Genomic DNA, 26887 nt, shown 5'->3' on the forward strand with positions numbered 1-26887 from the left:
GACGGGATGCCGTGTCATGTGATGCGGCCGTCTGTGTGCCCCCCGGGCTTCCCTCTCCCAGCCCGTGCCTGCCTGCTTTACATTTGTTAATCTATCTGCTGCCAGTCCCATATCCTGCACAGTCCTTTCTAGCAGACTTGGACACACTTGTAATTAATTCTTTTTTTTCCCCACTAAATCCATTAATAACTTTAATATTCTCTGACTGTTAAGCTGTCCACGCATGCAATGTTTTTCTGAATTCTAATCAGCGGAATTCTTAAGCTCATCATTGAATGATTTGAATGCACAAAACAATATACAGCGGGTGAAATAAGTATTGAACACATAAACATTTTTCTCAGTAAATATATATTTAATATATAAACTTAATTTAATTTAATCTATGATTTGATTTCTTTGCATCTGTGAATTGCAAGGGTTGTTGCTGACATTTGGTGTAAATTTCATTACAATAGCCACATTAAATTTATATTTAAAAATGTTGATGTGTTCAATACTTATTTCACCCGCTGTAAGTATGATAGACTTGAGATTACATCCGGAGAAAATAGTTCCCTTAGTTATTGTGTGGTCTGCCACACACAAGGGTGGTAGAGTTGCTGAAAGCCTAAATAATCAATGATCACATTTGTGACTGATCCTTCAGATTAGAGCACATATTGTCTGTGATCAGCATATCTGTAATTGATCTCGTGAAATATGAGCAGAGCCTGATTAAGGCCCCAATGAGGACCTAGACAGGATACTTGTTTGGGCCCTCTGTTTGTCAAAAACAAAAACACACATAAAAATAGGTTATATTAATTTGGGCCCCTCAGTGCCGGCTGGGTCCTAGGCAGGAGCTTGTCTAATGGTTGACCTGGCTCTGCCACTGAAGAACTCCATCAGAGGAGGTCTAACTCTCTTTATCGTAAGGTTGGCATTAGTGGGATTTTTCGGTTTCTTTTAAACTCTTTTTCTTTCCTGCAGACATAGCTGGTACAAGAGGATTACAGGAATGCAGGATATCCTTCATTTTACATTTCCGCAATGAGTACAATAGTTTACAAAGATATTTAAAAAACAAAACAAAACAAAAAACTTGCGACCCATGATTGTCTAGTTCTCATTCATTTACAGCTTGTGCCACTGGGAATATAAGAGACTGTTTCTGTCTTTCTTTACAGGTGTTTACTATAAGGATGACACATGAAAAGTTGGCTCACTTTTTACCCTCTAGTGAAGATCATGACCAGCGCTATGGAAAAGTTTTTGAACCTTTTGCTGGATTGAATCCCGTGCACTACAACCCATATACAGAGGTAGCACCTGACTTCTACCAGGGTCTGCTGACCAATAACAGCCTGATGCCAATGACGAGCCTGATATTAATATCCATGTGTTTTCCAGCCTCTATGGAGAGCTGCAGTGTCGCAGTACGAGAGAATCATTGAACCCGCAGAAGAGAAAATAGCAAGCAAGCTGAAGTCCTTCTTCTCTGAGATCCATGACAGTCCGCAACAGGTAGGTGCACGGGGAATATGACTTCTTAGAGACATACAGTAACCGCTATTGGTTATGCTCACACATGCAATGATGAGATTTGTGGAATGAGATTATTTAAAAGAGATGCACTTTTTTTCCTTTTTCAAAAAGGTTTGAAATGTATGATTACTCAGGCGATTCAGTAACTGGGTCTTAGTTCTATCAATGCACTTTCAGAAATGGGTATATAATATTAGAGTGAAAGTAATATGCCTAATCTATATGTTTATGCACCTAAAGGTATTTAAATGTGTTACATTATTATTTCATTAAAATTGTCTGCACTAAGACACTTTATAGACAAGTAATTAGAGTCATGTTGGAGTAGCAGGGCAGGATTCTCTGCCACAACATTTATGTAGTCTATTCCCCAGCTCGGGGAGTAATCAACCCGATCGCCACCCTCTGGATTCTCCCCTGCAAGTATCCCAGTTTTGCAGATTTATTTGAACTTGAATAGCAGAAGAGACAACTAAAACATTAATTGCAATAATGGAAGATAGCACTGTTGGCATTTCATAAAAATTATGAAAGTATCGGCAATACAGATATTTAACACAGACCTACCCATTTATCCATGGAAACCTGGAACAGGGAGCCAGAACTTTGGTACATCATGAGATTCAGGTGCTGTTCGGAAAGGGATCCGGTCACTTCACACTTAGGCCATCTTTCTATTATTTTATTCTTTCTCTAGCACATGCAGTGGGGGACACTGCTGACCATCGGGGTATAGAGGGCAAAGTGGAGTAAAGGCACTATCGAACTTGTCTATGCCTCCTTTGGCCAGATGTCCACAGTTTTTATAATCATGCCTACGAGTAGGGCACATTTTAGTCCAGCTCTTAGGTTTTTGATATTTTGTGTGCAAAATTAGGTCACCGCTAGTGTTCACTGGGTGAACGCTGTGGTTTATTCTTTTAGGGAGAGCGCACATGGCGCTTTAGTGCTGCCCCCCGATACATAGTGGGCTCCGGGTAAAGAGGTCACCTGACCCAATCTTGTCCCCAGGGACCCATCAGCTGTTCACAGGGCAGCATTCACTATCGATCTGCACCGGGAGCCGCGTCACCAGTACCAGCCCCCCCCCCCCTGCTGACATAGCGGGGATGGTGCAGATTGAGGAGCCATCACTATTGTAGCTCCCACCAGTTGTTGTAAATGCAGGCACCATTTTGGAACGGCGGGCCATGTTGAAGGAGGGATCTCAAAGTGAAGTGACAATCCCCCTGTTTTCCCAGTCTCTTCTACAGGCTGGTGACATTTTAGACTGGTCTAGGCTGCGGTGCCTGCACAGCACTTCCCTGGGGGGAACCATACAGATATCTGCAGTGTGATTGTGCTTCTCTTCACTGTTCAGATATCTTTGTTCCTGTATTTAATCTACACTTGATCATAGTGGGTTCTTGCATAAATCATTATATATAGTGGCTACTGCAATATACTTATACAGATAGATTACATAAAATGTGTATTATCTGTCAGATCACTCTCTGGTTAGATTGTTTTCTGCGGTGTGTGTTATCATTAACTCCATTCTTTCTCACTTTTTTCTAAAATGTCAGAAAGTGGGAGAAGTTCCAGGTCCAAAGCTGTTGCTAGTGGTTCACCTGTTCCGGGTGCCAAGTTAAATTACCTAATGGGCGGTCAGATACAGACAGCCTTTACACGGTCTGTGAGTCCGAGGACCTGGGTGAGCGTTCTGCTGGAGGTGCGGCTGATATGGGCCAGAGAACTGGTAAGGACCATTTCGGAGCTAAAAAGAGACACCACGCTTGCAGGGGCGGTAGGTTCTGAAAATGTTACCACCTCTTCCCTGGGTTCACAATAATCAGATGCCCTTTCTTCGGGATAGGCCTCTCAGGTGGTATCAGATGTTTCTGTTGAATCCAAGGAACCACCTTGGATGCTTACCTTGGAAATGTCAGTACAGGGTCTTGCCAGAGTGTCTTCTTTCCTGGAGAAACGTATACAGAACTTGTCCACGGCTAGACAGCATAAACACATAAGCCTGACCCCACAAGACAGGTGAATCAGATATTGAACCATCCTTACAGAAGAATGGGGAAGTGCAGGACGAGTCTGACTGGGAGGATGCATCAGTCTGGGAGGATGATCCTTCTGGGGGACTGGAGGAGGGGGCCTGATTCCAGCCATTAGACAGGTCCTTAATATTTCGGACCTAGAACAGCCAGCCCCTTGGACATCTATGTTTAAAAGAATCCAAAAGAGAACAGTATCTTTTCCATCCTGACCACAGTTGTTGGAAATTTGGCAAGAGGTTAGGCATAAACTTGATAGTAGGTTTCAGATACTGCGCAGGTATCGTCTGTACTATCCTTTTCCGGAAACTGAGGTTGCCTCGTGGGAGACTGATGGGTCGTGTGGTGTCCTGTTTCGAGGAGGTACTGTTTGCCTGGTTCCACTCTCGAGAGTTCCAACTAGAGATTTTAGCGAAATAGTCCACATCCAGACCCTCTCTTGGAAGGTCAGTCCTTTCGGCTGTCAACGGAGACAAATCTGTCTCTGCTGTGGTGGCTATTGTCTGCAAACCACAGTGCAATCGTCTCTCAACTGGGGACTGGACTGTGGTAACCACAGATGCCAGTCTTTCAGGATGGGGTGCGGTCACCCTCAATCTCCGCTTTCAAGGGACTTGGAGTCGAAAGGTGTCACAGCTTCCCATCAATGTTCTGGAACTCGGGGCAATTTTCAATGCACTGACTTGGGCTCAGTCTCATCTGCGAAACCAGCCCATTCGGATTCAGTCCGACAATGCCACGGCTGTGGCTTAGATCAACTATCAAGGTGGGACCAGACGTTTCTTTGACACGACAGAGGTAGCCAAGATAATGAAATGGGCGGAACGGCATGTTCCAGTCATATCATCAGTGTTCATCCCAGGGGTGATCAATTGGGAGACAGACTACTTGATTCGACATGCTATACATCCCTCTACCCGGAGGTGTTCACTTGTATTGTTCACAGGGTCAGCCGGAGATCGACAAGATGGCCTCTCAGTTGAACCACAAGGTGAACAGGTACTGTTCCAGGACACAGGATCATCAGGCATTATTAGTACACACCATGACTGTTTCCTGGCAGTTCAGGTTGGTATCTGTCTTTCGTACAATTCCAATATTACCATGGATTTTAAAAAAGGTAAGGCACAAAAAGGTTCCAGTTATTCTTCTGGCTCCCGATTTGTGTTGGAGGTCCTGGTACGCGGACTTCTCAGTATGTCAGAGGTGACACCGTGGCTTCTACCCCTGAGAGCCAGTCTTCTAAACCAGGGTCCGTTCTTTGACCAAGACCTGGCATGGTTGGCTTTGACGACCTGGAGGATGAGACCTTGATTCTGCGTAACAAATGCTTGTTAGATAAAGTCATTCAGTAATTATCATAGAATCTGGTGTTGGCTGGTGTGAGAAGAAGACATTTCCCACTTTGTCTTTCAGGATAGCTAGAGTTTTGGCTTTCTTTCAAGAGGGTCTGGATAAAGGATTGCATCTGGCATCCCAAGTCAAGATTTCTGCCTTGTCAGTCTATTTCCAGAGGCGTTTGGCTCTGTTACCAGACGTGCAGACTTTTCTACAGGGGATCCTCCATGAGCAGTCACCCTTTGTTCCTCCGGTAGAGCCATGATACCTCAACTTGATTCTCACCTGGAAAGTGGTCTTTTTACTGGCTATTTCCTTGGTCAGGAGAGTTTCCGAGATGGCAGCTCTTTCCTGTCTCTCTCCTTTTCTTCAGCCGAAAGTGGTTTCAAGGTTCCATATAAGCCAGGATATTGTCATTCCAACTTTATCCAGGGATTTTCAGTCCAACAGTCAGGAGTCTCTTATGCTTTTGGATGTGGTCCACGCCTTGCGGATCTATTTGGATCGATTAGTGTCCGTTTGGAAGCCTGACAATCTTCTTGTCTTGTATGATACTCGTAAGCGTGGCTGGCCAGCCAGGAAACAGATGATAGCCAGATGGATTACGGCTACTAATCAGGCATATATCTCCGGGGGTTTGTCGGTTCCGGTTGGTCTTACTGCCCACTCCACCAGATTGGTCAGTCCTTCCTGGGCGGTGAGACACGGGGCCTTGTTAGAGCAGTTGTGTCGGGTGGCTACTTGGTTTTCCGTCCACACATTTACCAGATTCTACCGATTTCATGTCTTTGCTTCCAAACACGCGAGTTTTGCCCATAAAGTTTTACGTCTGAGCATTCCCACCCATAGGGGCAGAACGTCCCCATGGTCAGCAGTGTCCCCCAACTGTATGTGCTAAAGAAAAGAAGATTTTTGTACTTACTGTAAAATCTATTGCTCTAAACACAGTTGGGGGACACTGTGCTCCCGCCCTTTTTTGGGTCTGATGGGTCTGTTGAATGTTTTGTTGATTGTGTGTGCCCTCTCTTGTGGCTTGGTTAATGAAATAAACTAAAGATATCCAGCCACAGGGGGCATAGAGGGGAGGGAGCATGCTAGACAAGTTTGATAGTGCCTTTACTCCACAGCGCCCTCTATACCCCCATGGTCAGTGATGTCCTCCAACTATGTTTAGAGAAATAGATTTTACGGTAAGTACGAAAAATCTTCTTTTTGATGGGATACCGCCCCTTTTATGTACATATTATTTTACATTTTATTCAGAAAAAGACTGATTAGCCAACTTTTCACATGCATTGTAATGATTGACACTGTAACGTTACCAGTTGTGTGTTTCTTTTCTCTTATTTCTCTTACATACACTGAAACCATGTGGCATAACATAGGTACTGGAGCTCTGCTTTTTTGCACACTTGCATATGGTGTTGCTATTTATTTTTCATATAGTTGTTTTATATTTTAGCTTCTACAAGCTTTTCAGAAACATAAAGAACTTGTGAGAAGACCAAGTGTCAAGAAACAACTGATTCTAGAGAGGGAAACTCTACTTGCAAGACTCCTGGACTACATAAAAGGTAATGAAATGTATATAGACTGAATCGTCGAACAAGCATTTACTTCAGGCTAGATGATATACCAAAGGTTTTTAAGTTTTATCACAATATATATATATATATATATATATATATATATATATATATATATATATATATATGTATATGTATATATATATATAACTAATAATAATTTTGCAAAGATACAGGCAATGTCTCCAATTGACCACTGGATGGCAGCATAGAGCAATCTTTATGTGTTCAGAATAGCTTTATCCTGTGTTTCGTTAAACAGTTATAGAATAGAAAAATTATGTGAAAAATAATCTATATAAATCATTTTCTCTACCCATTTAATGAAATTAATTCTTAGTGCCTATAACTCCCCCAACCCCCGATCCTAGCTGCCAGATATATGAAGACATGTGGGCTGACTTCCATGCAGGATTGCAGCAGCTCGTTAGTAATATCTCCTGCCCCTTACATGAAGGAATATGTTCGGAAATATAGTGCAACTTTCATTAAAGAGTGGATACTGTAAACCAGGCTGCTAGATCATGTGATCAGGATATTGTACCGTGTGCTGTATTCTGCTTGGAGCGAGACCACCATTAGTAAAATTAGTGTTCTTGCCCTTTTCACACAAACTGTCACCAACCAAACGCAACATCTCTCCAGACTCATAGGCTGTCACAGTGTGTTTAGAAATGGTCATGAATCTTTCCAGGGAATCTATTTTAAATTTCAACCATTTGCAAATGTGTCTACATAACCTGGTCTGTCTGTTGGAACATTGTGTATTCCATATTTGTTCTTTAAGCAGCAATCTGTTCGTTCAGCTATGCAGTAAAGGAAAAGTGTAGCAATTGCAGCAAGTACACCACCAGCATGCTTAATGTAGCCTTTCTCATCCAAACCAGGACAAGCGGGAACTGGAACAAATTCCTGGTTTTAAAAGTAAAAAAATAGATATGTAATTAAAAAAAAATATTCCTAGGGCAGCAGGGTGGCATAGTGGTTAGCACTTCTGCCTTACAGCACTGGGGTCATGAGTTCAATTTCCAACCATGACCTTATCTGTGAGTAGTCTGTATGTTCTCCCCGTGTTTGCGTGGGTTTCCTCCGGGTGCTCTGGTTTCCTCACACAATCCAAAAACATACTGGTAGGTTAATTGGCTGCTAACAAATTGATCCTAGTCTGTCTGTCTCTGTCTGTCTGTGTCTGTGTGTGTATTAGGGAATTTAGACTGTAAGTCCCAATGGGGCAGGGACTGATGTGAATGAGTTCTCTGTACAGCGCTGCGGAATTAGTGGCGCTATATAAATAAATGGTGATGATAATGATGATTCCTAGTGTGTATCCATTGTTGATACCTCGTATGTCATTTTGCAGACATCCACTCAGACTTTGAACTGCGCTGCCATGGCTCTCCTGGTGATTCCTCGGGACCCCTCGCAGGCAAGAACCTCCCTGAGGTTGTTAACAATATTGTGTGGGTGCGACAACTCCAACTAAAGGTAAATCTTGTGGAAAGAAGCACATGGACTGAGCCCTGGAAACTCAGACGTGGAGGTAAATGTATGAAGCTGAGAGTTTTACGGCGGGTTTGAACTACCAATCAGATTCTAGCTGTCATTTATTTAGTACATTCTACAAAATGATAGCTAGAATCTGATTGGTTGCTATAGGCAACATCTTCACTTTTCAAACCCGCCGGAAAACTCTCAGCTTGATACATTTACCTCGTAGTTTCTTTATTGACTATATCCAATAAATGTTACCAACACTATCACAATGAGCTGATTAATAGAATGCTCGCTCTTCATTAGCCTCAGACTAGTATTTATAGTAAAAAATCTGTACTGAATACAGTTACATCAGAGAAGGGCTCTAGTAATGTCCTCTGAATAAATGTGTACTATAGAGTGGAGAGAGGCTGCTAAAACATTTAAACATTGTGTTGTACAAACATTTGCTAACAATGTGTGCAGTCAGCTCCCTGCAGAGGACACAATGCCTGTTGCGGATGGAAGAAAGGAGGTTTTATCTCCACATGTCAAAAGGATTCTTTATGGTTCGAGCAGTACAACTGAGTAATAAACTCCCCAAACAACTGGCATTGGTAGATGCTGTAAATAAAGTCTGGAAAGGATTGGACATCTTACTAGCCAAACATAACAGACAGACCTAATGTCATCAATGAGTGCATATAATAGTGTATTAAACAGGGAGTAGTCTGGTGATTCTGTCCCCTCGTTAAGTAAATTGGAATTAGTTTATTTTGGGGGGAGATGGGGAAGGATAGGTAGATTATTCCTCTTCTTCCTCGGTACTGTCTTTTATGGTGTAGTATTTTAGCAACTTGATCAGCTTACCACAGTCTCCATTGTCAGTGCAAGGCAATTACTGGCGAACCATAAAGTAACATTAGCACAGTTCATAAGGTACCAGGCCACAGGGATAGCACCAAAGTCATGCATGCCAGGAAATAGACTGAATGGTGCATGAGGCTGATCCTGGGCACACAGTCTGAAAATACTCAAATCGTCATATCGAGAAGGAGAAGGGACTTCTGGAAATTGACTTTTACATGGAATATTCTTCCCTGGAAGTCTCCCTATTGCTACTCATTGATCTGGTGAGAGTCTGCTTTACCGGCTCATCACCCTGATGACAAGAAGACACTGAACCGACTAAGCTAAAAGCAGATGGAAATGGTTTTGTTTGTATGTGTCAGCAGAAGCCTGTGTCTGGCTCTTAAATCTCAGTGGTTGTGGCATTGAGTCAAAGAGTTGCCATGTAAATGGCACTTTCCAGAAGTCCGTTTTGTAGAGTCTTATTTGGATATTAGTAAGCACAGGGCTGAGAATTCATTTTGCAGATATCACTGCAGCAGCTCTGCTAATGGCAATCAGTGAGATGTAAAACTGTATGCGCTGCATCACTGGCTCCTCCTTGTCTTCTGCTTTCTCTGTGACCAAGGTGGAGGATTCCGTGAGGATAGCGGAGACTCTCCTGTCAGATCTGTCTGGATTTCAGTCCTTTCACAAAAGTGCTGGAGAACTTCTGGAGCAGTTCAGAGAATATGAACAAGAGCAATTTAGTGACTGGTCACAAGAAATTCAGTCTGGTTTATCAGATCCAAAATCCGGATTTTGGTTAGTTTTATTTATTTTTATGGAATTGATAAGTATTTTGAATGATTTAAATCTGTCCTGCAACATGGACAGACAAATAAAGGTTACTGTGACCTCTAATGAATGCTCTCTGGCTACCAGAGCCTGCCGGTCTTCTGTCAATCCAACACAAGTGCATTTGCAGGGAACCATTAATATATGTGCCAACCAAAGGAGTCCCGCAAGTGTTGGTGTAACTGTGGCCAGAACCTGACCTTTTTGTTTCCTATAGAGGAACGTTCGGCTTCGGCTGCATTTAAATCCCCCCCCGGTTAGCATGCCAATCATGATCACATCTTTTCACCCCCTCCACACCAAGCTCTGGTACGGAGCAGGGGAGGGACAGAACATGGCTTGGAATGCTTTGGCATACTGAGCTGTCTGGGGCATATTCAACTAGCTTTCCCATCCACGATTACGTGCGGCTGAGCCGGCTCTGATGCCCCGACATCATGGATTTCCGTGTGCACCCCATAGGGTTGTGAAGGGGAATACCGTAATGTCACTTTACACAGAGAGCCGCGCGTAATCGTCGACGGGAAAGGGAATTGAATATGTTTCCTCTGAGTTTGTCCAGGGAACCGGAGGGGACACTTACATTCAATAAAGCTGCCGCTGTTGAAAAGTAATTTCCACAGACAGCTAGTCCCGTCATGCACTTTACTGTCTAGACTTCAATTCTAATAGTAACATGTTTCCTGAACTTAACTATTATGTTGTTTAATTGCAAGTTAAGTACTGCTGTTTAATAAGTATTAACTTTAAAAGCATAGAGAATAAAAATAGACTATGAAAAATACTGTGTATTTAATGAATGGATATTTATGTAAGAATAGATAGACACGCCCACTGTTTTGTATAATCACACCCACAATTGTGCATTTACATTTTATTTAGTTAACAATTTTTTTTATTTTTTTTTAACTTATAAAAGTTATTTTCTCCCCAATTTTCATCCTGACTTTTAAGCTTTGGAACAATTTCTTCAATCCTGTCATCTAGTGCAGTTTAAGGCTACACCAGTTTTGTTAAGGTCTTTAATAGTCTACCTCCTAGTTGAGGGATAAGCAGTATTTTGGTATGTGGGAATCATATGTCAGCGCCCCAGCACTTACATGTAACTTGCTGGCTTCTTCTTTCTGTTGTGTGAATACTATGTAGTTTGTACCTTTTGGACTTCTGATGTCCTTTCTGAAATAAGTAATTAGTGTTGTTGCATTTACTCAGCATACAACCAAACAGTCAGGTTATGGAATTGGACCACTCTAACGGAGCATTAAAAATCCACTATTCTGACCGGTTAGTGGCTCTACTGCGAGAGGTCCGGCAGCTGTCAGCTCTTGGGTTAGTAATTCCGGCTAAAATCCAACAAGCTGCCAAAACAGCACAGAAGTTCTACAAGCAAGCCGTCATTCTGAAACAAGTATGTGATAAGTTATGTCGTTTCTTACCATAATAATCCTGGTGATTGTGTATGTATCATGTCATTGTAATGTTGGTCACACACTGCAATCAGTGATATTGCGCCACGGCGCAAAAACAACTACAATCAGATAGTAATCTATGGGATTATTGTTACAGTTGGAAGATTCCATCTATAGTACTTTGTGTGACCTCTGTCATCCCGGAAGTTGCCCAGTGTCAAGTGTGTGGTGCATTGCAGAATATGATGTGACACCCATGATGTGCATGCTTCCCAAAGGGAAGGCTTGCATGTTAAGTACCTGTGTGGTATCTATTATCCACAAAACTTTGGATTTTCTTTCCTGTAATGTGGCGCACCATGCCTATAACCGACTAAAGACATTCACACGTGGACAGATTTGTAAAAAATGTTTAAATGAACATGAATTTGTTACCACTCCTGGGCGGAGGGGTGTCATGCTAGGGTCGCGTCAAGCCTGGAGCTTCTCCCATATTGGGCCATTTTGTAGTCTTCAATTGTTTTTAACAATATACACTGTAATAATGTATAATGAAAATTGTATTAACGAAACAAAACTCTTATCCAGAAACTCAAAACTAAAAAGGATAAAAAGTAAATTATTGTTGCTATTGCAGACATGGGGCCAGACATAAGTAAGGCAAACCCATGTTGCATTGGAGGGGGAGGTAAATTTAAAATGTGATGACAGATTTATAGTTGGGGTAGCACATGTCCTACATCAACTTTAAATTTCAGTGTACAAATAAGCTATCAAGTATTTGTGTGCTACATGAAAAAACGTACAATATTTTCCTTATGTGCAAAATAATAAACTAATTTGCACCCCTTGCATTGTAACATGGTTTTATCCAGAAAACTTGAGTAAGAAAACCTACTCAATTCATTGCTTAACTTTCCTTAATGAATCAGGCCCATGATCAAAATGTGCTCTTTCCTATTGCTACTATGAGGATCTCAGATTTAAACAATTTTAATGAATAATATACTTATAATAAATGAAAAGTTTATTCTTAATAAAGCAGCCTTGTTGTTTCAACTTGTTGCCCTACATACTTTTCCTACAAGATATCCTCAGTAGCCTCAGCCACTCTTTAAGAGGTGTGAGTTGTGTAATGTGCTGTGTGCTATAAAGGGAAAATATATACACTAGCACAATGTACTTTATAGTGAAACTTAAGTGTAAAGTCATGGTAACACTGAACAGTGTTCATGTACAAAAATTTGTTTAATCTATCAATATACCAGTTCTTCTATCGATCTGTCTATATCCTGATGTATAATAATCCAGTTCTCTGTATTTACCATTGTCTTTAGGTTGCCCATTTCTATAACACAATAGACCAGCAGATGATTCAGAGTCAGAGACCTATGATGTTAAAGTCTGCACTGGCATTTGAGCAAATAATTAAGGTAATCCTGAGATGTTCTATGCAACAAATTAACTATTTTATTCATTGTGTTCTTGTGGGTGAATTTTTTTCTCTTAAAAGTTCAGAATTGTATTAATGCTTCTGTCCTCTGCTAGAATTCCAGAGAGAGCTCTGGTGAAAAAACATTCATAAAGTGGGACAATCCTAAAGAACTTCAAAGTTATATTGAGAAACTCCAAAGTGCATCCGAGCAGCTGTCTACTGAGAACAGGAAGTTCAGAAAGAAACATACTGACTTCTGTGAAAAGGTAAATAGTGATGTGCGAGGATATGAGATAATTAGGCGGTGTGTAGATTTTAGGTTATGCATTAATAATGAACGTGCAAATGTCCATTATCAGGGGATGGGGAGGGTTCTCTGTGTAGTCTTAGTAGCATGTAACCAACGCAGGTGGGAGAGCTGTGACCATGATTGGGCTGTCACTAGTGGTGGAATTTTGAATATAGAAAATGTAAGGTAATGGAATTTAATATTATTACAATGAAGGCAGTAGGAGAAGTGGCGGTATAGCGTACCACCGTATACCAGCCCACTACCACCACTGGCTCACACAATGTGGTGCTCTGACTCTAAATAGTCAAAGATGTGTTCATTCCTAACATCTACTCTGAAACAAAGAGGAAATTTACTGTTTAAGTGACTGCTAAGGGATAATATGCAAATAAGCCACCTCTGTGCAGGAGCATAGGTTTTTTGGACTTGTCAACAGACTGTTTGTGGGTGGAAACTGTATATTATACACAGGCTTTTATTGACACAGGGCTTCATTTAGAATTACATCTAATGGGTCCAAATTTTCACATGCAAGGGGCACAATTTTTTTTTCCCCCCGCATACAGGGAAAGTACTGCCTACTCTCTCCAGGCCAACCTTCTCATGCAGGGGCCGTTTTATCATCAGGACTTACCTTGGCTGGCTTTAACGGCATGGCTGTTGAAGCCAGTCTCTGACAGGTCATGGGGTTTTCCTCCAGGGCAGTGGATACCCTAATGCGGGCAAGGAAACCAGTTACGGCTCGCATATATCACAGAGTGTGTGGTGTGCTTATATCAGGTGGTTTGAGTATCGAGCTTGCAATCCGAGATCCTTCTGGATGTCCCGTTTCCTGATTTTTCTGCTGGACATGGAAGCTGGGCTTCGACTTAGTTCCCATGAAGGTTCAAGTCTCGGCTCTCTCGGTTTTCTTTCAACGTCGTCTGGCTACCTTGTCAGATTTGAGATGTTTTCTTCAGGGGGTGTTACATGTTCAACCTCCCTATGTTCCGCCTTTGGTTCCCTGGGATCTCAATTTAGTTCTTGATGTCCTGCAAAATTCTCCTTTTGAGCCTCTCTGTTCTATGGAACTACGTCTATTGACGTGGATGGTGGTATTCCTGTTAGCTATAGTGTTTGCTCGCCGGGTGTCGGAGCTTGGATCTTTGTCTTGCAGGGTCCCTTACCTTGTGTTTCATAAGGATAGAGCAGTCCTTCAGACTGTTCCATATTTTCTATCGAAAGTGGTCTCCGGATTAGGGCAGCACGGTGGCTAACTGGTTAGCACTTCTGCCTCACAGCGCTGGGGTCATGAGTTCTATTCCCGACCATGGCCTTATCTGTGTGGAGTTTGTATGTTCTCCCTGTGTTTGCGTGGACTTCCTCCGGGTGCTCCGGTTTCCGCCCACACTCCAAAAATATACTGGTAGGTTAATTGGCTGCTATCAAAAATTGACCCTAGTCTCTCTCTCTGTCTGTCTGTCTGTCTGTCTGTCTGTCTGTCTGTCTGTCTGTCTGTCTGTCTGTCTGTCTGTCTGTCTGTCTGTGTGTGTGTATGTTAGGGAATTTAGACTGTAAGCTCCAATGGGGCAGGGACAGATGTGAGTGAGTTCTCTGTACAGCGCTGCGGAATCAGTGGCGCTATATAAATAAATGGTGGTGATGATGGATTCCACATAACTGAAAATATTTCATCTTTGGCTTCCCTGGATGTGGTCAGGGCCTTGCGTATATATGTAGATAGGACCCCGTCTTCTCAAAAAACTGGCTCTCTGTTTGTACTATACGATTCCCATAAAAGGGGATGGCCGGCCACCAAGCAAACTATCGTTCACTGGATAAAATCTATGATTAGGCAGGCCTATGTGAGCTCCAACTGGCCTGTACCAGATAGGCTCATGGCACATTCTACCGTACGTCACGGGGTTTCCAGGGACCAGCTTGGCTGGACGGCTACTTGGTCCTCTGTCCATACCTTCACCAGATCTTTACAATTCAATGTGTTTGCGCCTTCGGATGCCAGTTTTGCCCGGAGTCAGAACAGTTCCCCCACCTTAGGGGGCTGCTTTAGAAAGAAAAAGATTTGCAATCCTCTTTTTGTACTTTTGCATGTAGCATACAAATACTGGGCAGCTTTTTTTAACACTACTTAGAGTTTCGCAGGAACGCTCCCCTCTCCTAATCCCCCCTCCTCCCTTGCAATGTGGTATTGCACCTTTTAGCTGGATTTACTAATAAACTAACTCTCAATGAAGCCCACAGTGGGTAAAGCATTGATATAAAGTACAGCCATGTAAGTTGCATTTCCCAGAAGTCTCTTCTCCTGAATAGGAATGGTTTATCCCCCACACCTTGTAACACCTTGTAGTGTTGAGCAGCCATGTGCCCTGTGAAGATACGTGGTTCCCAAATCACTCGGACGCGGTATTAGAGAAAAAATAGAAGGATGATTTATTCTGCAGAACAGGATTAAATACAGCACGGCCCTGTAACGATAGCAGGTCCAACAAAATCAGGAAATCCGTTCAAATAAATCCAGTGAGATATGTTCCACAGTGCATCTCTGGCAAAGCATCAACTCTTGGCCAAAAGTTAGTCACATACGTGTCCAGCTCCCAGGGTAGCCTCTTTTATCACCTCCTAATCCCACCTTGGGAACTGCCTGCCCAGGGGAGTTGCAAAAGGTCTCGATTGGTGGGCTGCTTACACTATCCAGCCCCCTCCCCAGGTGTTTCCCTCATGTGACCCCTGCTGGGTCAGGCTCCTGGCTGTCTGTAGAGCTCACTAGTGGACAATAGGGAGCAAACAGAAATAACAATGGTAGCTTAATTCATTCAAATCATGAGTGTTCCCTGTAGGGGTGGAAATTAACCCCTGAAGTACTTTTCCAAGGAGATGTTATAGTTACATCACTGATACTTCCTGATGGCAACATGGCTAAAAAGTGCAGTTCAGGTATGGATTAGATTAAGGGGTTGTAACACCATACACCATGCCCGTTGCTTTACATTCCTCCCCCCACTTTTTAGTCCATGTACCCTGTCGTGAGAGAGACTGGCTGGACAGTTCCAGAGGCGAGATGAGGCTTGGAGTCTGGTTCCTGCTGACGAGACAAGCCTTCTGAGTTTCCGTGATCTTTACCCTTTTGTGAGAGATGGAAAATTTATTAAGTTGTAAGGCCAAGCTCCATCTCAGCAACCAATGCGGTGCGTTGTAGCCAACTAAGGGGATTATGATCTGTGACCATCGAATACTCACGCCCATATAAGTACGACTGCAACTTTTTGAGAGCCCAAACTTTGGCCAGTCACTCCTTTTCAAGTTTCCGGATAGATAGGCCACTGGATGTTCACAACCATCCTCCCCTACTTGACGCAAGACCGCTCCTATTCCACAGCCCGAGGCATCTGTTTGCACAATGAACCGTCGTCAGAAGTCAGGGGCTGCTAATACTGGGGACCTGGACAAGATATCCTTAAGCTGGGAAAAGTCCTGCTCACAATCAGTGGTCCAGTCAATTTGTCGGGAGTACTTTTTGGTCGTCAAATCGGTCAGCGGTTGGCAATGGTGCTGTACTGGGGCACAACTTGCGATAGTACGCCACCGTTCCAAGGATGGCATCAATCTTTGTCGGCTCCGGTCTAATATTTCCTCCACCAACACCTCCGCCATCCCTACCTGACATTTATCTGGTTTGATCGTCAACCCTGCCTGGCTAATCCAGGCTAATACTTGGGCCACATGTTGCAGGTGGTTCTCCCAGGTCTCATTAAAAATAGCTATATCGTCCAGGTATGCTTGGGCAAACTCCTCACACCCTGTCAGCAAACGGTCTACTGTACGCTGAAAGGTGGCCGGGAATTCTTCATTCCAAAGGGCATGGCAGTAAACTCAAATAGTCCAAACGGAGTGGTGAATGCGGACCGCTCCTGTGCTTCTCTGGTAAGGGGTATCTGCTAGTACCCCTTACTAAGGTCCAGCGTGGACACATAGAGAGCCATGATCGAGCTGCATCAACCTCTGCAGTCTATCCCTTATTTGTACCACTTATTCCAAGACTGGAACCTCAGGTTCCTGGATTGATCTTACCAAGCTTTCCTGGACTAGGTCGAGAGGTCCCCGTACCCTACGAGCATATAATAACTCAAAAGGAGAGAACTCGGTAGAAACCTGCAGCACTACGCAGTACGCGAACAATAGCTGCTGCAATGATTTCTCCCAATCTCCCCCTTCCAACTCAGCATATGCCCGCAGCAACTGCTTGAGGGTCCCAATAAATCTCTCGCAAAGACCATTAGTCTTGGGATGGTAGGGGTTGTGAGTAAGGGATGGACCCCAAATATGTCCCATACTGTCTGCAGCAAGTCCCCTTGAAATTGCGTCCCCTGGTGGGTGACTACTTCTTGAGGGAATCCTACATGACTAAAGATATCCATGAGAGCCTGGGCAATATGTTCAGCATCTATGGATGCTAGTGCCACTGCCTCGGGGTATCTAGTCGCGTAGTCGACTACGGTAAGGATGTACTTCTTCCCGGTTCGGCTAGGTTTCTTAAAAGGTCCCACAATGTCTAGAGCATCACCTCTTGGCCAAAAGTTAGTCACACACGTGTCCAGCTCCCAGGGTAGCCTCTTTTATCACCTCCTAATCCCACCTTGGGAACTGCCTGCCTAGGGGAGTTGTAAAAGGTCTCTATTGGTGGGCTGCTTACACTATCCAGCCTCCTCCCCTACCTCTCCAGGTGACCCCTGCTGGGTCCGGCACCTGGCTGGCTGTAGTGTTCACTAGTGGACAATAAGGAACAAACAGAAATAACAATTGTAGCTTAATTCACTAAACTCCTGAGTGTTCCCTGTGGAGGTGGAATTTAACCCCTGAAGTACTTTTCCAAGGAGATGTTATAGTTACATCACTGATACTTCCGGATAGCAACATGGCTAAAAAGTGCACTTCTGGTATAGATTAGATTAAGTGGTTGTAACACCATACACCATGCCCGTTGCTTTAAACACATGCTTTGTCCCTTTATTTTAAAAATGTACATGTTTGTAATGTAAATAATTTTAGGAGTTTTTGGGCCATCCAGCCTATTTGCATGCATACCCAGTGCTCTTTGATACCATATAGAGATAGAGGGTGACTCTTCTGCAAATGTATTACTCTATTCCAAGAAGCCTCTTCCCAGCCTGGTGCTTGTATTACTATTATTATCAGCTTATTTTTATTATAGACGGTTGTCTGTTCTATTCTCAATATGCCAGCTTCTGTATAAATATATAGCGAGTCTATCCTTTATTCATACAATAAACCTTATTTTCAATAAACACTCCTACTGTGCATTAAAAATCACTGAATGGTTTTATTGCAATACAACATTGTATAAATGAGGGACTATACAACGGACTATACAAAGGTTTTTTGCAGAACAAATGTATGCCTGAAAGGTTTTTCTTAGGAATCCATAATTTGGCTTTATTTAGGTTCACATGGAAGCCCTATTGGTTAAGCACATATCAAAAGGAAAGACCTGTCACACACATCACTGATGTTTATCATACGTCAGGTAGAATGACAGGAGAGCTCTGTGAGGGTATAGAGAGATTCTGGGCAAGAGAAGCGTGCAATGGAACTGTACTAAATGATCTCTGCAACCAGACTTCGTACCACAATAAAACATTTTATAAACTTGTGATATTTACATTACACAAATAAAAAAGGGAAAATAAAAAATATAGGGTTGGAGAATTTTTAAAACTAGGTTTTTGGCAGTATTACAATTGGTTACGAATGAGATTTTTTTATAGTTTCCTTTAATGTCATCCTCGTATCTCCTTCCTTCTAAAAGGTGCTATAGTCTAAAACATAATTTCAGTAAAAAAAAAAATAATAATTCTGTGATTTCTGTCCTGTTTTATCTCGCCAAAGCATTGACCTGACTCTTAAATATTTCATAGAGTTACAAGCTGAGCAACTTGAAGAAATGTTTTTAAAGTATATATTTAAAGAGTACGGATATCTATACACTGGATCCAGTCTTTATGATTGGTCAGTAAGGAATTAGACCACAGTTCATTTGAAATGAAATACAAATAGGGAATGTTTTCCAGCCGGCAGAGATGGCTACAGATCTATTCTGTGTTTGTAACCAAGTTATTCGTTTAATAGGTTGTTGCTTTCATGAACATTGATTTACTACGTCAACAACAACGATGGAAAGATGGTCTTGTGGAAATGCGCAGTGTGTTCTCCAGTCTTGAATATCAGGTAGGACTTAATATTCTAGATAGAAGATACAAGCGAGCTGGACTCCACTATAATTAAATCTGTATGAACAAGGGGTACACAAACTGGGCACAGTCATAGACAATCAGAAGAAACAATAAGCTGCTTAGATGGTATCGGAATCAAACCCTATAGTTGTGTGAATGCAGATCTCCGTTAACATATAGTATCAAGACAGATATTTACCAAAGGAATCAATAAAATTCAAATGACATTTAAGAAGATACAAAATACAAAAAAGCATGGACATACAGTTAAGTAAAATAATTCAAAATAGCAGCAATGGCCCATAAATCACTTGGCATTCAAGGCGAACCTCAGTAAGTCAGCTATTTGTAAAATTCTATCCCACCAGGTTCAAGCTGATATACAATATAAGGGATAGTGTAATTATTCCTTGTCACACTTTTTGGATTTACCTTATTAGGTAGTTTTATTCCTTGAGTGTCCACAAATTAATTCTTAATGGAAAACAGTGGCTGCGGATGGTAAAGATATGTTTGACTCGTTATTCATTTATCAGACATCAGTGACCCGGTCATGTAGCGGCAGACCCGAGGTTAGGTGAATTTTAGGCATCCACATACTCTCTTAATCTATTACTGCTGATATCAACCATCCTAGAAAGCCGTTTCTTAATGGAGTTACTCACCTGAAAGTAGAAGAGGGGAGCTGGACTGAATATTCATACACTTACGACACATACGATAGAACTTCCTATTGGTGCGCACCATAAAATCTGTCCCGACAGAATTCAGATGACAACAAATCAGTTCCTCCAGAGGGTATAGGGGATAGTATGTCGTGTCCAAAGTTAAGCTGACAATCACCGTGGTATTACTGCTCAAAACTTCAAAGTATTGTGGTTAGGTTCCTAATTTCAAAATAGAGATTAGAGCGACGAGTTTTGTCTGCTTGATGCAGACTTTCTCAAGCCTGTCTGAATGTCCTTCTTTAAATACGGAACAGATCCTCCATTATTCAATTAATCACATGTGTCATAATTAGTACAAAAATTACAATTTCCAAGATTTTCATCATTCTAATATTTGTTGTTCAAATTAAACCTATTTATAATAACTTTAACCCTTAGATTCTTTTGGTATGATAAAAATACATTTAACTCTTCATCAAATATTGCCCGCTATACACTCTAGCTGTACCAAAACCTTCCAAATTTTATTTATACTCAAATGTATATCTAGGTAATTCGATCTTAAAGTCTTTTATAATGTGTTTATCTCATGTTTACATATATAAACACAACCCACACATACTCCTTGTTGCTATAGGCAACATCACATTATCAATAACATTTAGTACATTATTGAACAATCATTATATTCTGTAAATACATAACATTTTTAATAAGAAACTCAGAATAGAAAATCTAGAATAAAATATCTAGATATATATATATATTGCACAAAACCAAATACAGAGGCACTCAAATTCATTATAGTGAGCCGTGGACATGGGTAGTCCCACTTAAAAATGCATAGCAGTCAAAAATACCAATCAGTGAATTCCATAGGCTCAATAAGACCTACTGGATGCAGTGTTTGGAGTTTATATCTGCCCCCCCCCCCACCCCCCTCTAATAGTTGATCCGAAACTCTATTCCCATTATAACCAGACCCTGGGGATCACAACCATGTCTCTCAGAAAAATACCCGGATACACTGCAGGTTTGTAGACCCTTTTTAATATTTGACCTATGTTCCCTAAACCGTGTTTTATGGGAACGGGTAGTCCTACCCTCGTACTGGAGTCCACAGGGGCACTCCAGTACGTAGATCACATTAGTCATTCATAGACAATGACTACATGAGATAAAGGATGTCCAATAAAGAGTTATCACTGTAGCACAGTGGTTAGCATCGCAGCCTCACAGTGCTGGAGTTATGGGTTCGAATTAAACGAGGGCCCGATGCAAGGGGTGCAAATTAGTATTCTGTTTTGCACATAAGTTAAATACTGACTGTTTTTCATGTAGCACACAAATACTTGATAGCTTATTTGTACACTGAAATTTAAAGTTGATATTTGTGAGCTACATGAAAAAACAGGCAGTATTTAACTTATGTGCAAAACAGAATACTAATTTGCAACCCTTGCATTGTAACATGGTTTTGTCCAAGAGACTGAAATAAGAAGTTTCTCAAGTTAAGATCCTTAAGGAATCAGGCCCCTTATTATCAAATATAGGTATGATAGAGGCTATTACTGCTTACATTATGATAAATATTTTAAGATCCAAAACAAAACGACCCACACATTTACAGAGGCAAGCAAAGAAGGGTTTAGATTTCTGTCAGAAGATAATACTATAAACAATCATTAGGTCCTATGTAATCTATAACTATGAAGGAAGACCGGATACTGGATATTAATACACCATAAGGTGACCCAGAGGTGCAGGTTTAGTTTTAAGGCCTAAGGGCTAGATTTACTAAGCTGCGGGTTTAAAAAAGTGGGGATGTTGCCTATAGCAACCAATCAGATTCTAACTGTCATTTTGTAGAAAGCACTAAATAAATGACAGCTAGAATCTGATTGGTTGCTATAGGCAACATCCCCACTTTTTCAAACCCGCAGCTTAGTAAATCTAGCCCCAAGTCTTTAAAGTGTAATATACACAGTATTATAAGAAAACACATTTACACACATAAATGGACATAAGTAGTAAATCCATAAAGCAGGATATAATGAAATATGTACCATGATATTACATCAGTAAGGGACGTTAAACAATAAAGCGAAAAGCAAAGAAACTACTGCTTGAAAAGTTTGTAACAGAAAATAAGTTCTGGGGCATGTTAATCTATTGGAAGTCACAATGGTGAGATGTGTTCAGAATAATACACGTACCACTAGAGGAAAGCATGCCGATGAAGAATGTGAAAGTCCAATGGTTTTGGACTTTGGCTATGATTTGGAAAGTGAGGGAAGATTAGGACCAAAGATACTCAAGTTGCTATAATTTACACCTAGTGGTTACTTTTAACAAAGCCTTAATTAGGCCGTCTACTCTAAGTAGGAAATGGCATGTATGATGAAAGGGAATGCATGGCTGTGATCTGCTCCTGTTAAGTGAGCTTCCTGAAAGGTCTGAACTTAACCTAATTATCTCCCCCTGACCTAATTGACCAATTGTTTTTAAACACTTTGAGGTGAAATAATGTACATTCATTTGTATCAATTTAATATTTTATTTAGGCCTACCTAGACAGGAAATTATAAGGGTAGTGGTGAAGGAGGGCTATTTCTGCAGTATTATTATTATTATTATTATCCTTTATTTGTTAGGCGCCACAAGGTTTCCGCGGCGCCGTACACCATACAAACAGTACACTATACAGGGTGAAACAGCACAAAACAGTAAACAAAAATACCAGTACTTCAGAAACTCCAGGCAAGTTCAGCAATAAACATGGAGCAGAAGAACAGGTGAGGAGACAGGAGGGAAGACGGCCCTGCTCATTTGAGCTTACATCCTAAGGGAGGGAAAACAGAAAGACACAAGGGGAGCGTGAAGAGGCAGAGTGGAGAGCGAGTGGAGGTGAAGGGGTTAAGTGGATGGTTGGTAGGCTTTAAGGAAGAGGTGGGTTTTCAGTGCACGTTTGAAGGAGCACAGAGTAGGAGAGAGGCGGATGGAACGAGGGAGGTCATTCCAGTGAAGGGGGGCGGCACGGGAAAAGTCTTGGATTCTGGAGTGGGAAGAGGTGATAAGAGTGGAGGAGAGTCGGCGATCGTTGGCTGAGCGCAGGGAGCGAGCAGGAGTGTGAATGGAGAGGAGGTTAGAGATATAAGGGGCAGTAGAGTGGGAGAGAGCCTTGTAAGTGGTGGTGAGGAGTTTGAAAAGGATTCTGTAGGGGAAGGGGAGCCAGTGTAAGGCAAGGCAGAGAGGGGAGGCAGATGAGGAACGGCGTGAGAGAAAGATGAGTCTAGCGGCCGCGTTGAGTACAGAGCGGAGGGGGGAGAGATGGGAGTAGGGGAGGCCGGTGAGGAGGAGGTTGCAGTAATCCAGGTGGGAGATGATGAGTGCGTGTATGATGGTCTTGGTGGCATCCTGAGAGAGAAAGGGACGGATGCGGGCAATGTTGCGTAGTTGGAAGCGACAGGCTTGGGCAAGTGAGTGAATGTGGGGGGTGAAAGAGAGAGAGGAGTCAAGGGTGACCCCCAGGCAGCGGAGTTGGGTGACAGAGGAGAAGGTGGTGTTGTTGATGACAATAGAGAGGTCGTGGTGGGAAGGGAGTCTGGACGGAGGAAAGACAATGAGTTCCGTTTTCGAGAAATTGATTTTTAGAAAGCGTGCGGACATCCAGGAGGAGATGGCGGTGAGGCAGTCAGACAAGCGAGAGAGGACAGCGGAAGAAAGGTCAGGAGAAGAGATGTAGAGTTGAATGTCGTCAGCATACAGGTGATACTGAAGACCGAAGGAGGAGATGAGAGCACCAAGGGAGGAAGTGTAGAGCGAAAAAAGTAGAGGGCCAAGAACAGAGCCCTGCGGGACACCAACAGGGAGAGGGTAGGGGGGGGAGGAAGAGCCGGAAGTGGATACAGAGAAGGAGCGGTTAGCGAGGTAAGAGGTGAACCAGGTATGGACAGATCCGGAGAGGCCAAGAGAGAAGAGTTTGCAGCAGGAGGGGGTGGTCCACAGTGTCAAAGGCTGCAGAGAGGTCGAGGAGGATAAGAAGGGAGAAGTGACCCTTGGTTTTGGCCGATAGGAGGTCGTTAGTAACCTTGGCCAGGGCAGTTTCGGTGGAGTGGAGAGGACGGTAGCCGGATTGGAGGGGGTCCAGGAGGGAAAAGTCGGAGAGGTGACTGGCGAGGCGGTTATATGTAAGGTGTAATGATGCTCCTGTCACACATTGAATAAGGTTGAATATCTCTAATCGGAGCTTTTTGACAGTAATGTAATTATTTAAACATAAATATTGTTTTCTAACTCAGAATATATGTAAGACAGTATGTGTTTCAAAAGTTATTTAATGAGAAGGACCCACCCATATCATAAATCTCTGACAATAATATAGAGAACCCCCAGAGATTGCCAAAATTGTTACAGACAACAAGTCATCTCTTGAATGTATCCAACAATCCTGAAAATAGAGGCAAGCCTGGGAGTAACCGTAAGCCTCCATGATAGGTGTCTGTATATGCGGTGTTTCTCCTGTGCCAGTGGTTGGTTTACTTGCATTCTTAGGGGTCTGCACATGTTGCTGCTTCCTTCTTATTGTTTAGTACCTGACAGATTCACCAGCAGGTTTTAAAGTTTGCTCAGTGCGCTGCTCTGAGCTAGAGCAACAGATTTTCATAGATGCTGTATTACTTTTCAGATTACCCAGTACTGACCAAGCTTGTTTCCTGATCATCCCTATGACCCTGACCTTCATATTGTTTTTGGACTTTGAACCTGTACTGCCCATCATGACCTCTTTGTTTGCATCTACAACCTGGTTCTCAGATCCCCTTCCCTTCCTGTGTCAGCAGCTGCCTAGCATAGCAAACTTGGGGCAAGTGACCTGTGTTTTCTCTACCTCCTTTTGGGGGTCTGTAGTGAAGACTGGCTGTATATTGCAGAGTCTAATATATGTACAAAGTCCGTGCCAACTACTGGTGGCACAAGGGATCATACACCAGCCTGTGACAACAGTCTCTACTTGGGACATCAACCATATACTGGATCCGTTTCTCAAGCCACACATCCTGCTGGTGGACCTCTGAGCATGAATTCTCTTTCTCGATGCTTCCATCCTCTAGATCATTGCATTTTACAGTAGCCATCACATTTAATAGATACATCTTGTATTTGGACTGCTACACCCATAAGTACCTCAGTAATTCCTCTGAAAATATTCCTAGCCTTAGATCTTCATCCTAAGCTTTTCATCTGGACCAACAACACTTAAGTTTTCTGGACATTCTGGAATTAAAAAGATTCTTATTGATCACCCTCTTTCATGTGCTCTCCATCTATAAAAAGATGTGACAGGTGTGTCTCAGCCTGTCCTATGTGTGCCCAAATCAAAGTTCTAATGTGCTCCCTCTTCTTCCTCTTCCTGCTCCGGTAGAACCAAAGACTCATATGTCCATTGATTTCATTTCATTTCTAATCTTACACCTTTTATGATCTTCACAATATTTTTGTTTTGTGGTTGACTTTATAGTTTTCCCCTTTAAATTGTATCTGATTGTGGATGGCAATTTGTTTCCAAACTTTGGAGGACTTTCTGCAACTGATTAGATGTAAAACCAGACTTTTTTCTGCATACTATCACAAACAAATACATAGGGTCAATCAAATGCTAAAAGAGTACCTCTGGTCTTATATCTCCACATGTCAAGATGACAGGGTCAATTTATGCCCTTGGGCAGCATAGGAACACAAAAATTATATTTATTAATCTATGGACTCATCCTATACTTCCAGTACAAGCTTGCTTTCCTTTAGTGGTTTCTGCTGTTGGTACCATAATTTCTAAGTTTGGAAAGAGACCTGTGAGTCTTTTCTTAGGTCCTCAATTTGTTATAAAACATATGTGGACAGACATTGTTAACCAGGACATTTTTTGCATTTCAAAGATATCCTATGGCTCTCCAGTAAAAAGATGAAACTCAGAGTACTCTTACTGAAACTACTGTCTTGGTATATTGGAACGAGTTGACCTTGATTTTTTCTGTCTCCTACTCTGCACATTCCCATGTTTACCATATCTCTCTTCTCAATATTAAACTCCCAAGTGTCCTTTCTTATGGGTAATCTCCAGGCATCTCCTAACCAATTTCAGTTAAATGAATCTGAAACTTCTTGATGAAAAGAGCATTTATATTGTTGTCTCTGACCTATAACCTTTCCAATCGACTAGATAAAATGGTCTTCTCCAGGAAATCTTGGGAGTCCCAAATTTAATATATTTCAAACTCTTCTTGGTAATTGATTAGATGTGTTTTAGGGAAAGGTCTGAAGGAAAGATAAATGATCACTAAAGGTTTGAGAAGAGAGAATGGGAATTTTGCAGAATAGGAGGCAGCCTAGTTTGAGAGGGTGAGAACTAGCATATACCGTGCTCGGTGGTTCTTCCTTTTACCTGCAGTGTACAGTTTTATGACGGGTTTGAGTCTGCTGCTTTAAACTTGTTCTCTGCGCAGTGCCTGAGAAACAAGTTGTCATAGCTTTTAGAACATTATTCTACATTACGAGTCTCATCACCCTTTGCTCACTTGGCCTGTTTCCGGACCATGCCACCTGCCTGTGACCCTGACCTTCGGCTCGTTTTTGGACATTGAACCTGAGCTGCCCATCCTCACCTTTGGTCTGTCCCTGACATAGATTCTGTCCCCTTTCTGTATCAGCAGCTGTCTAGCGGGGCAAACCTAGGTGCCAATTATGGATGTCTTGTCCATTACCCCCTTGCTGGGGTCCCTGGGGAAGACCAGGCATCCATTAGACTCCAAGTTTTAGGTAAACCAGCGTCAACCACTAGTGGTACAGTAGGTCCAATCCACAACCTGTGCAGACACCCTTAATTTGTGATATCGCCCACATACCATGACACCTGGTTTAATCATGAGTGATAAACAAGGAATTAATTTTCTGTGTAAGGAATTTTTTCGTCTTTACAGGGTTATCAATTTTAAGACAAAGTACCCTGCTTAGTTACATGTTCTATGTTTTGCAGCTTACAAGCGTTTCTGATAATCTCTGCCTCTCTGTGTAGTGGTCTGGGTAGAATCCAGGCCAAGGCACCTGGAGAATTTTGAATGTGTAGAGTTCTGAAGGCAGTGTGCCTAGAAAAGATATTTGGATTGGGTAGGGTACCTAATTCCGACAG

General features: G+C 42.2%; 1 protein-coding gene across 1 annotated transcript in view; it reads left to right on the plus strand.

Annotated features, from left to right (window-relative positions):
- DYNC2H1 (dynein cytoplasmic 2 heavy chain 1) overlaps positions 1 to 26887 on the plus strand; it is a 350876-nt gene that overhangs the window by 22694 nt on the left and 301295 nt on the right. The window contains exons 8-16 of the mRNA XM_075198801.1: positions 1170 to 1304; positions 1393 to 1506; positions 6370 to 6481; positions 7854 to 7978; positions 9444 to 9619; positions 10865 to 11060; positions 12399 to 12494; positions 12610 to 12762; positions 18933 to 19031. Coding sequence (XP_075054902.1) covers positions 1170 to 1304; positions 1393 to 1506; positions 6370 to 6481; positions 7854 to 7978; positions 9444 to 9619; positions 10865 to 11060; positions 12399 to 12494; positions 12610 to 12762; positions 18933 to 19031 — 1206 coding nt within the window. The remainder of the gene's footprint in view (positions 1 to 1169; positions 1305 to 1392; positions 1507 to 6369; positions 6482 to 7853; positions 7979 to 9443; positions 9620 to 10864; positions 11061 to 12398; positions 12495 to 12609; positions 12763 to 18932; positions 19032 to 26887) is intronic.

The sequence above is a fragment of the Mixophyes fleayi genome, chromosome 2 (genome assembly GCF_038048845.1).
Source record: "Mixophyes fleayi isolate aMixFle1 chromosome 2, aMixFle1.hap1, whole genome shotgun sequence".
NCBI classification, from domain to species: domain Eukaryota; kingdom Metazoa; phylum Chordata; class Amphibia; order Anura; family Limnodynastidae; genus Mixophyes; species Mixophyes fleayi.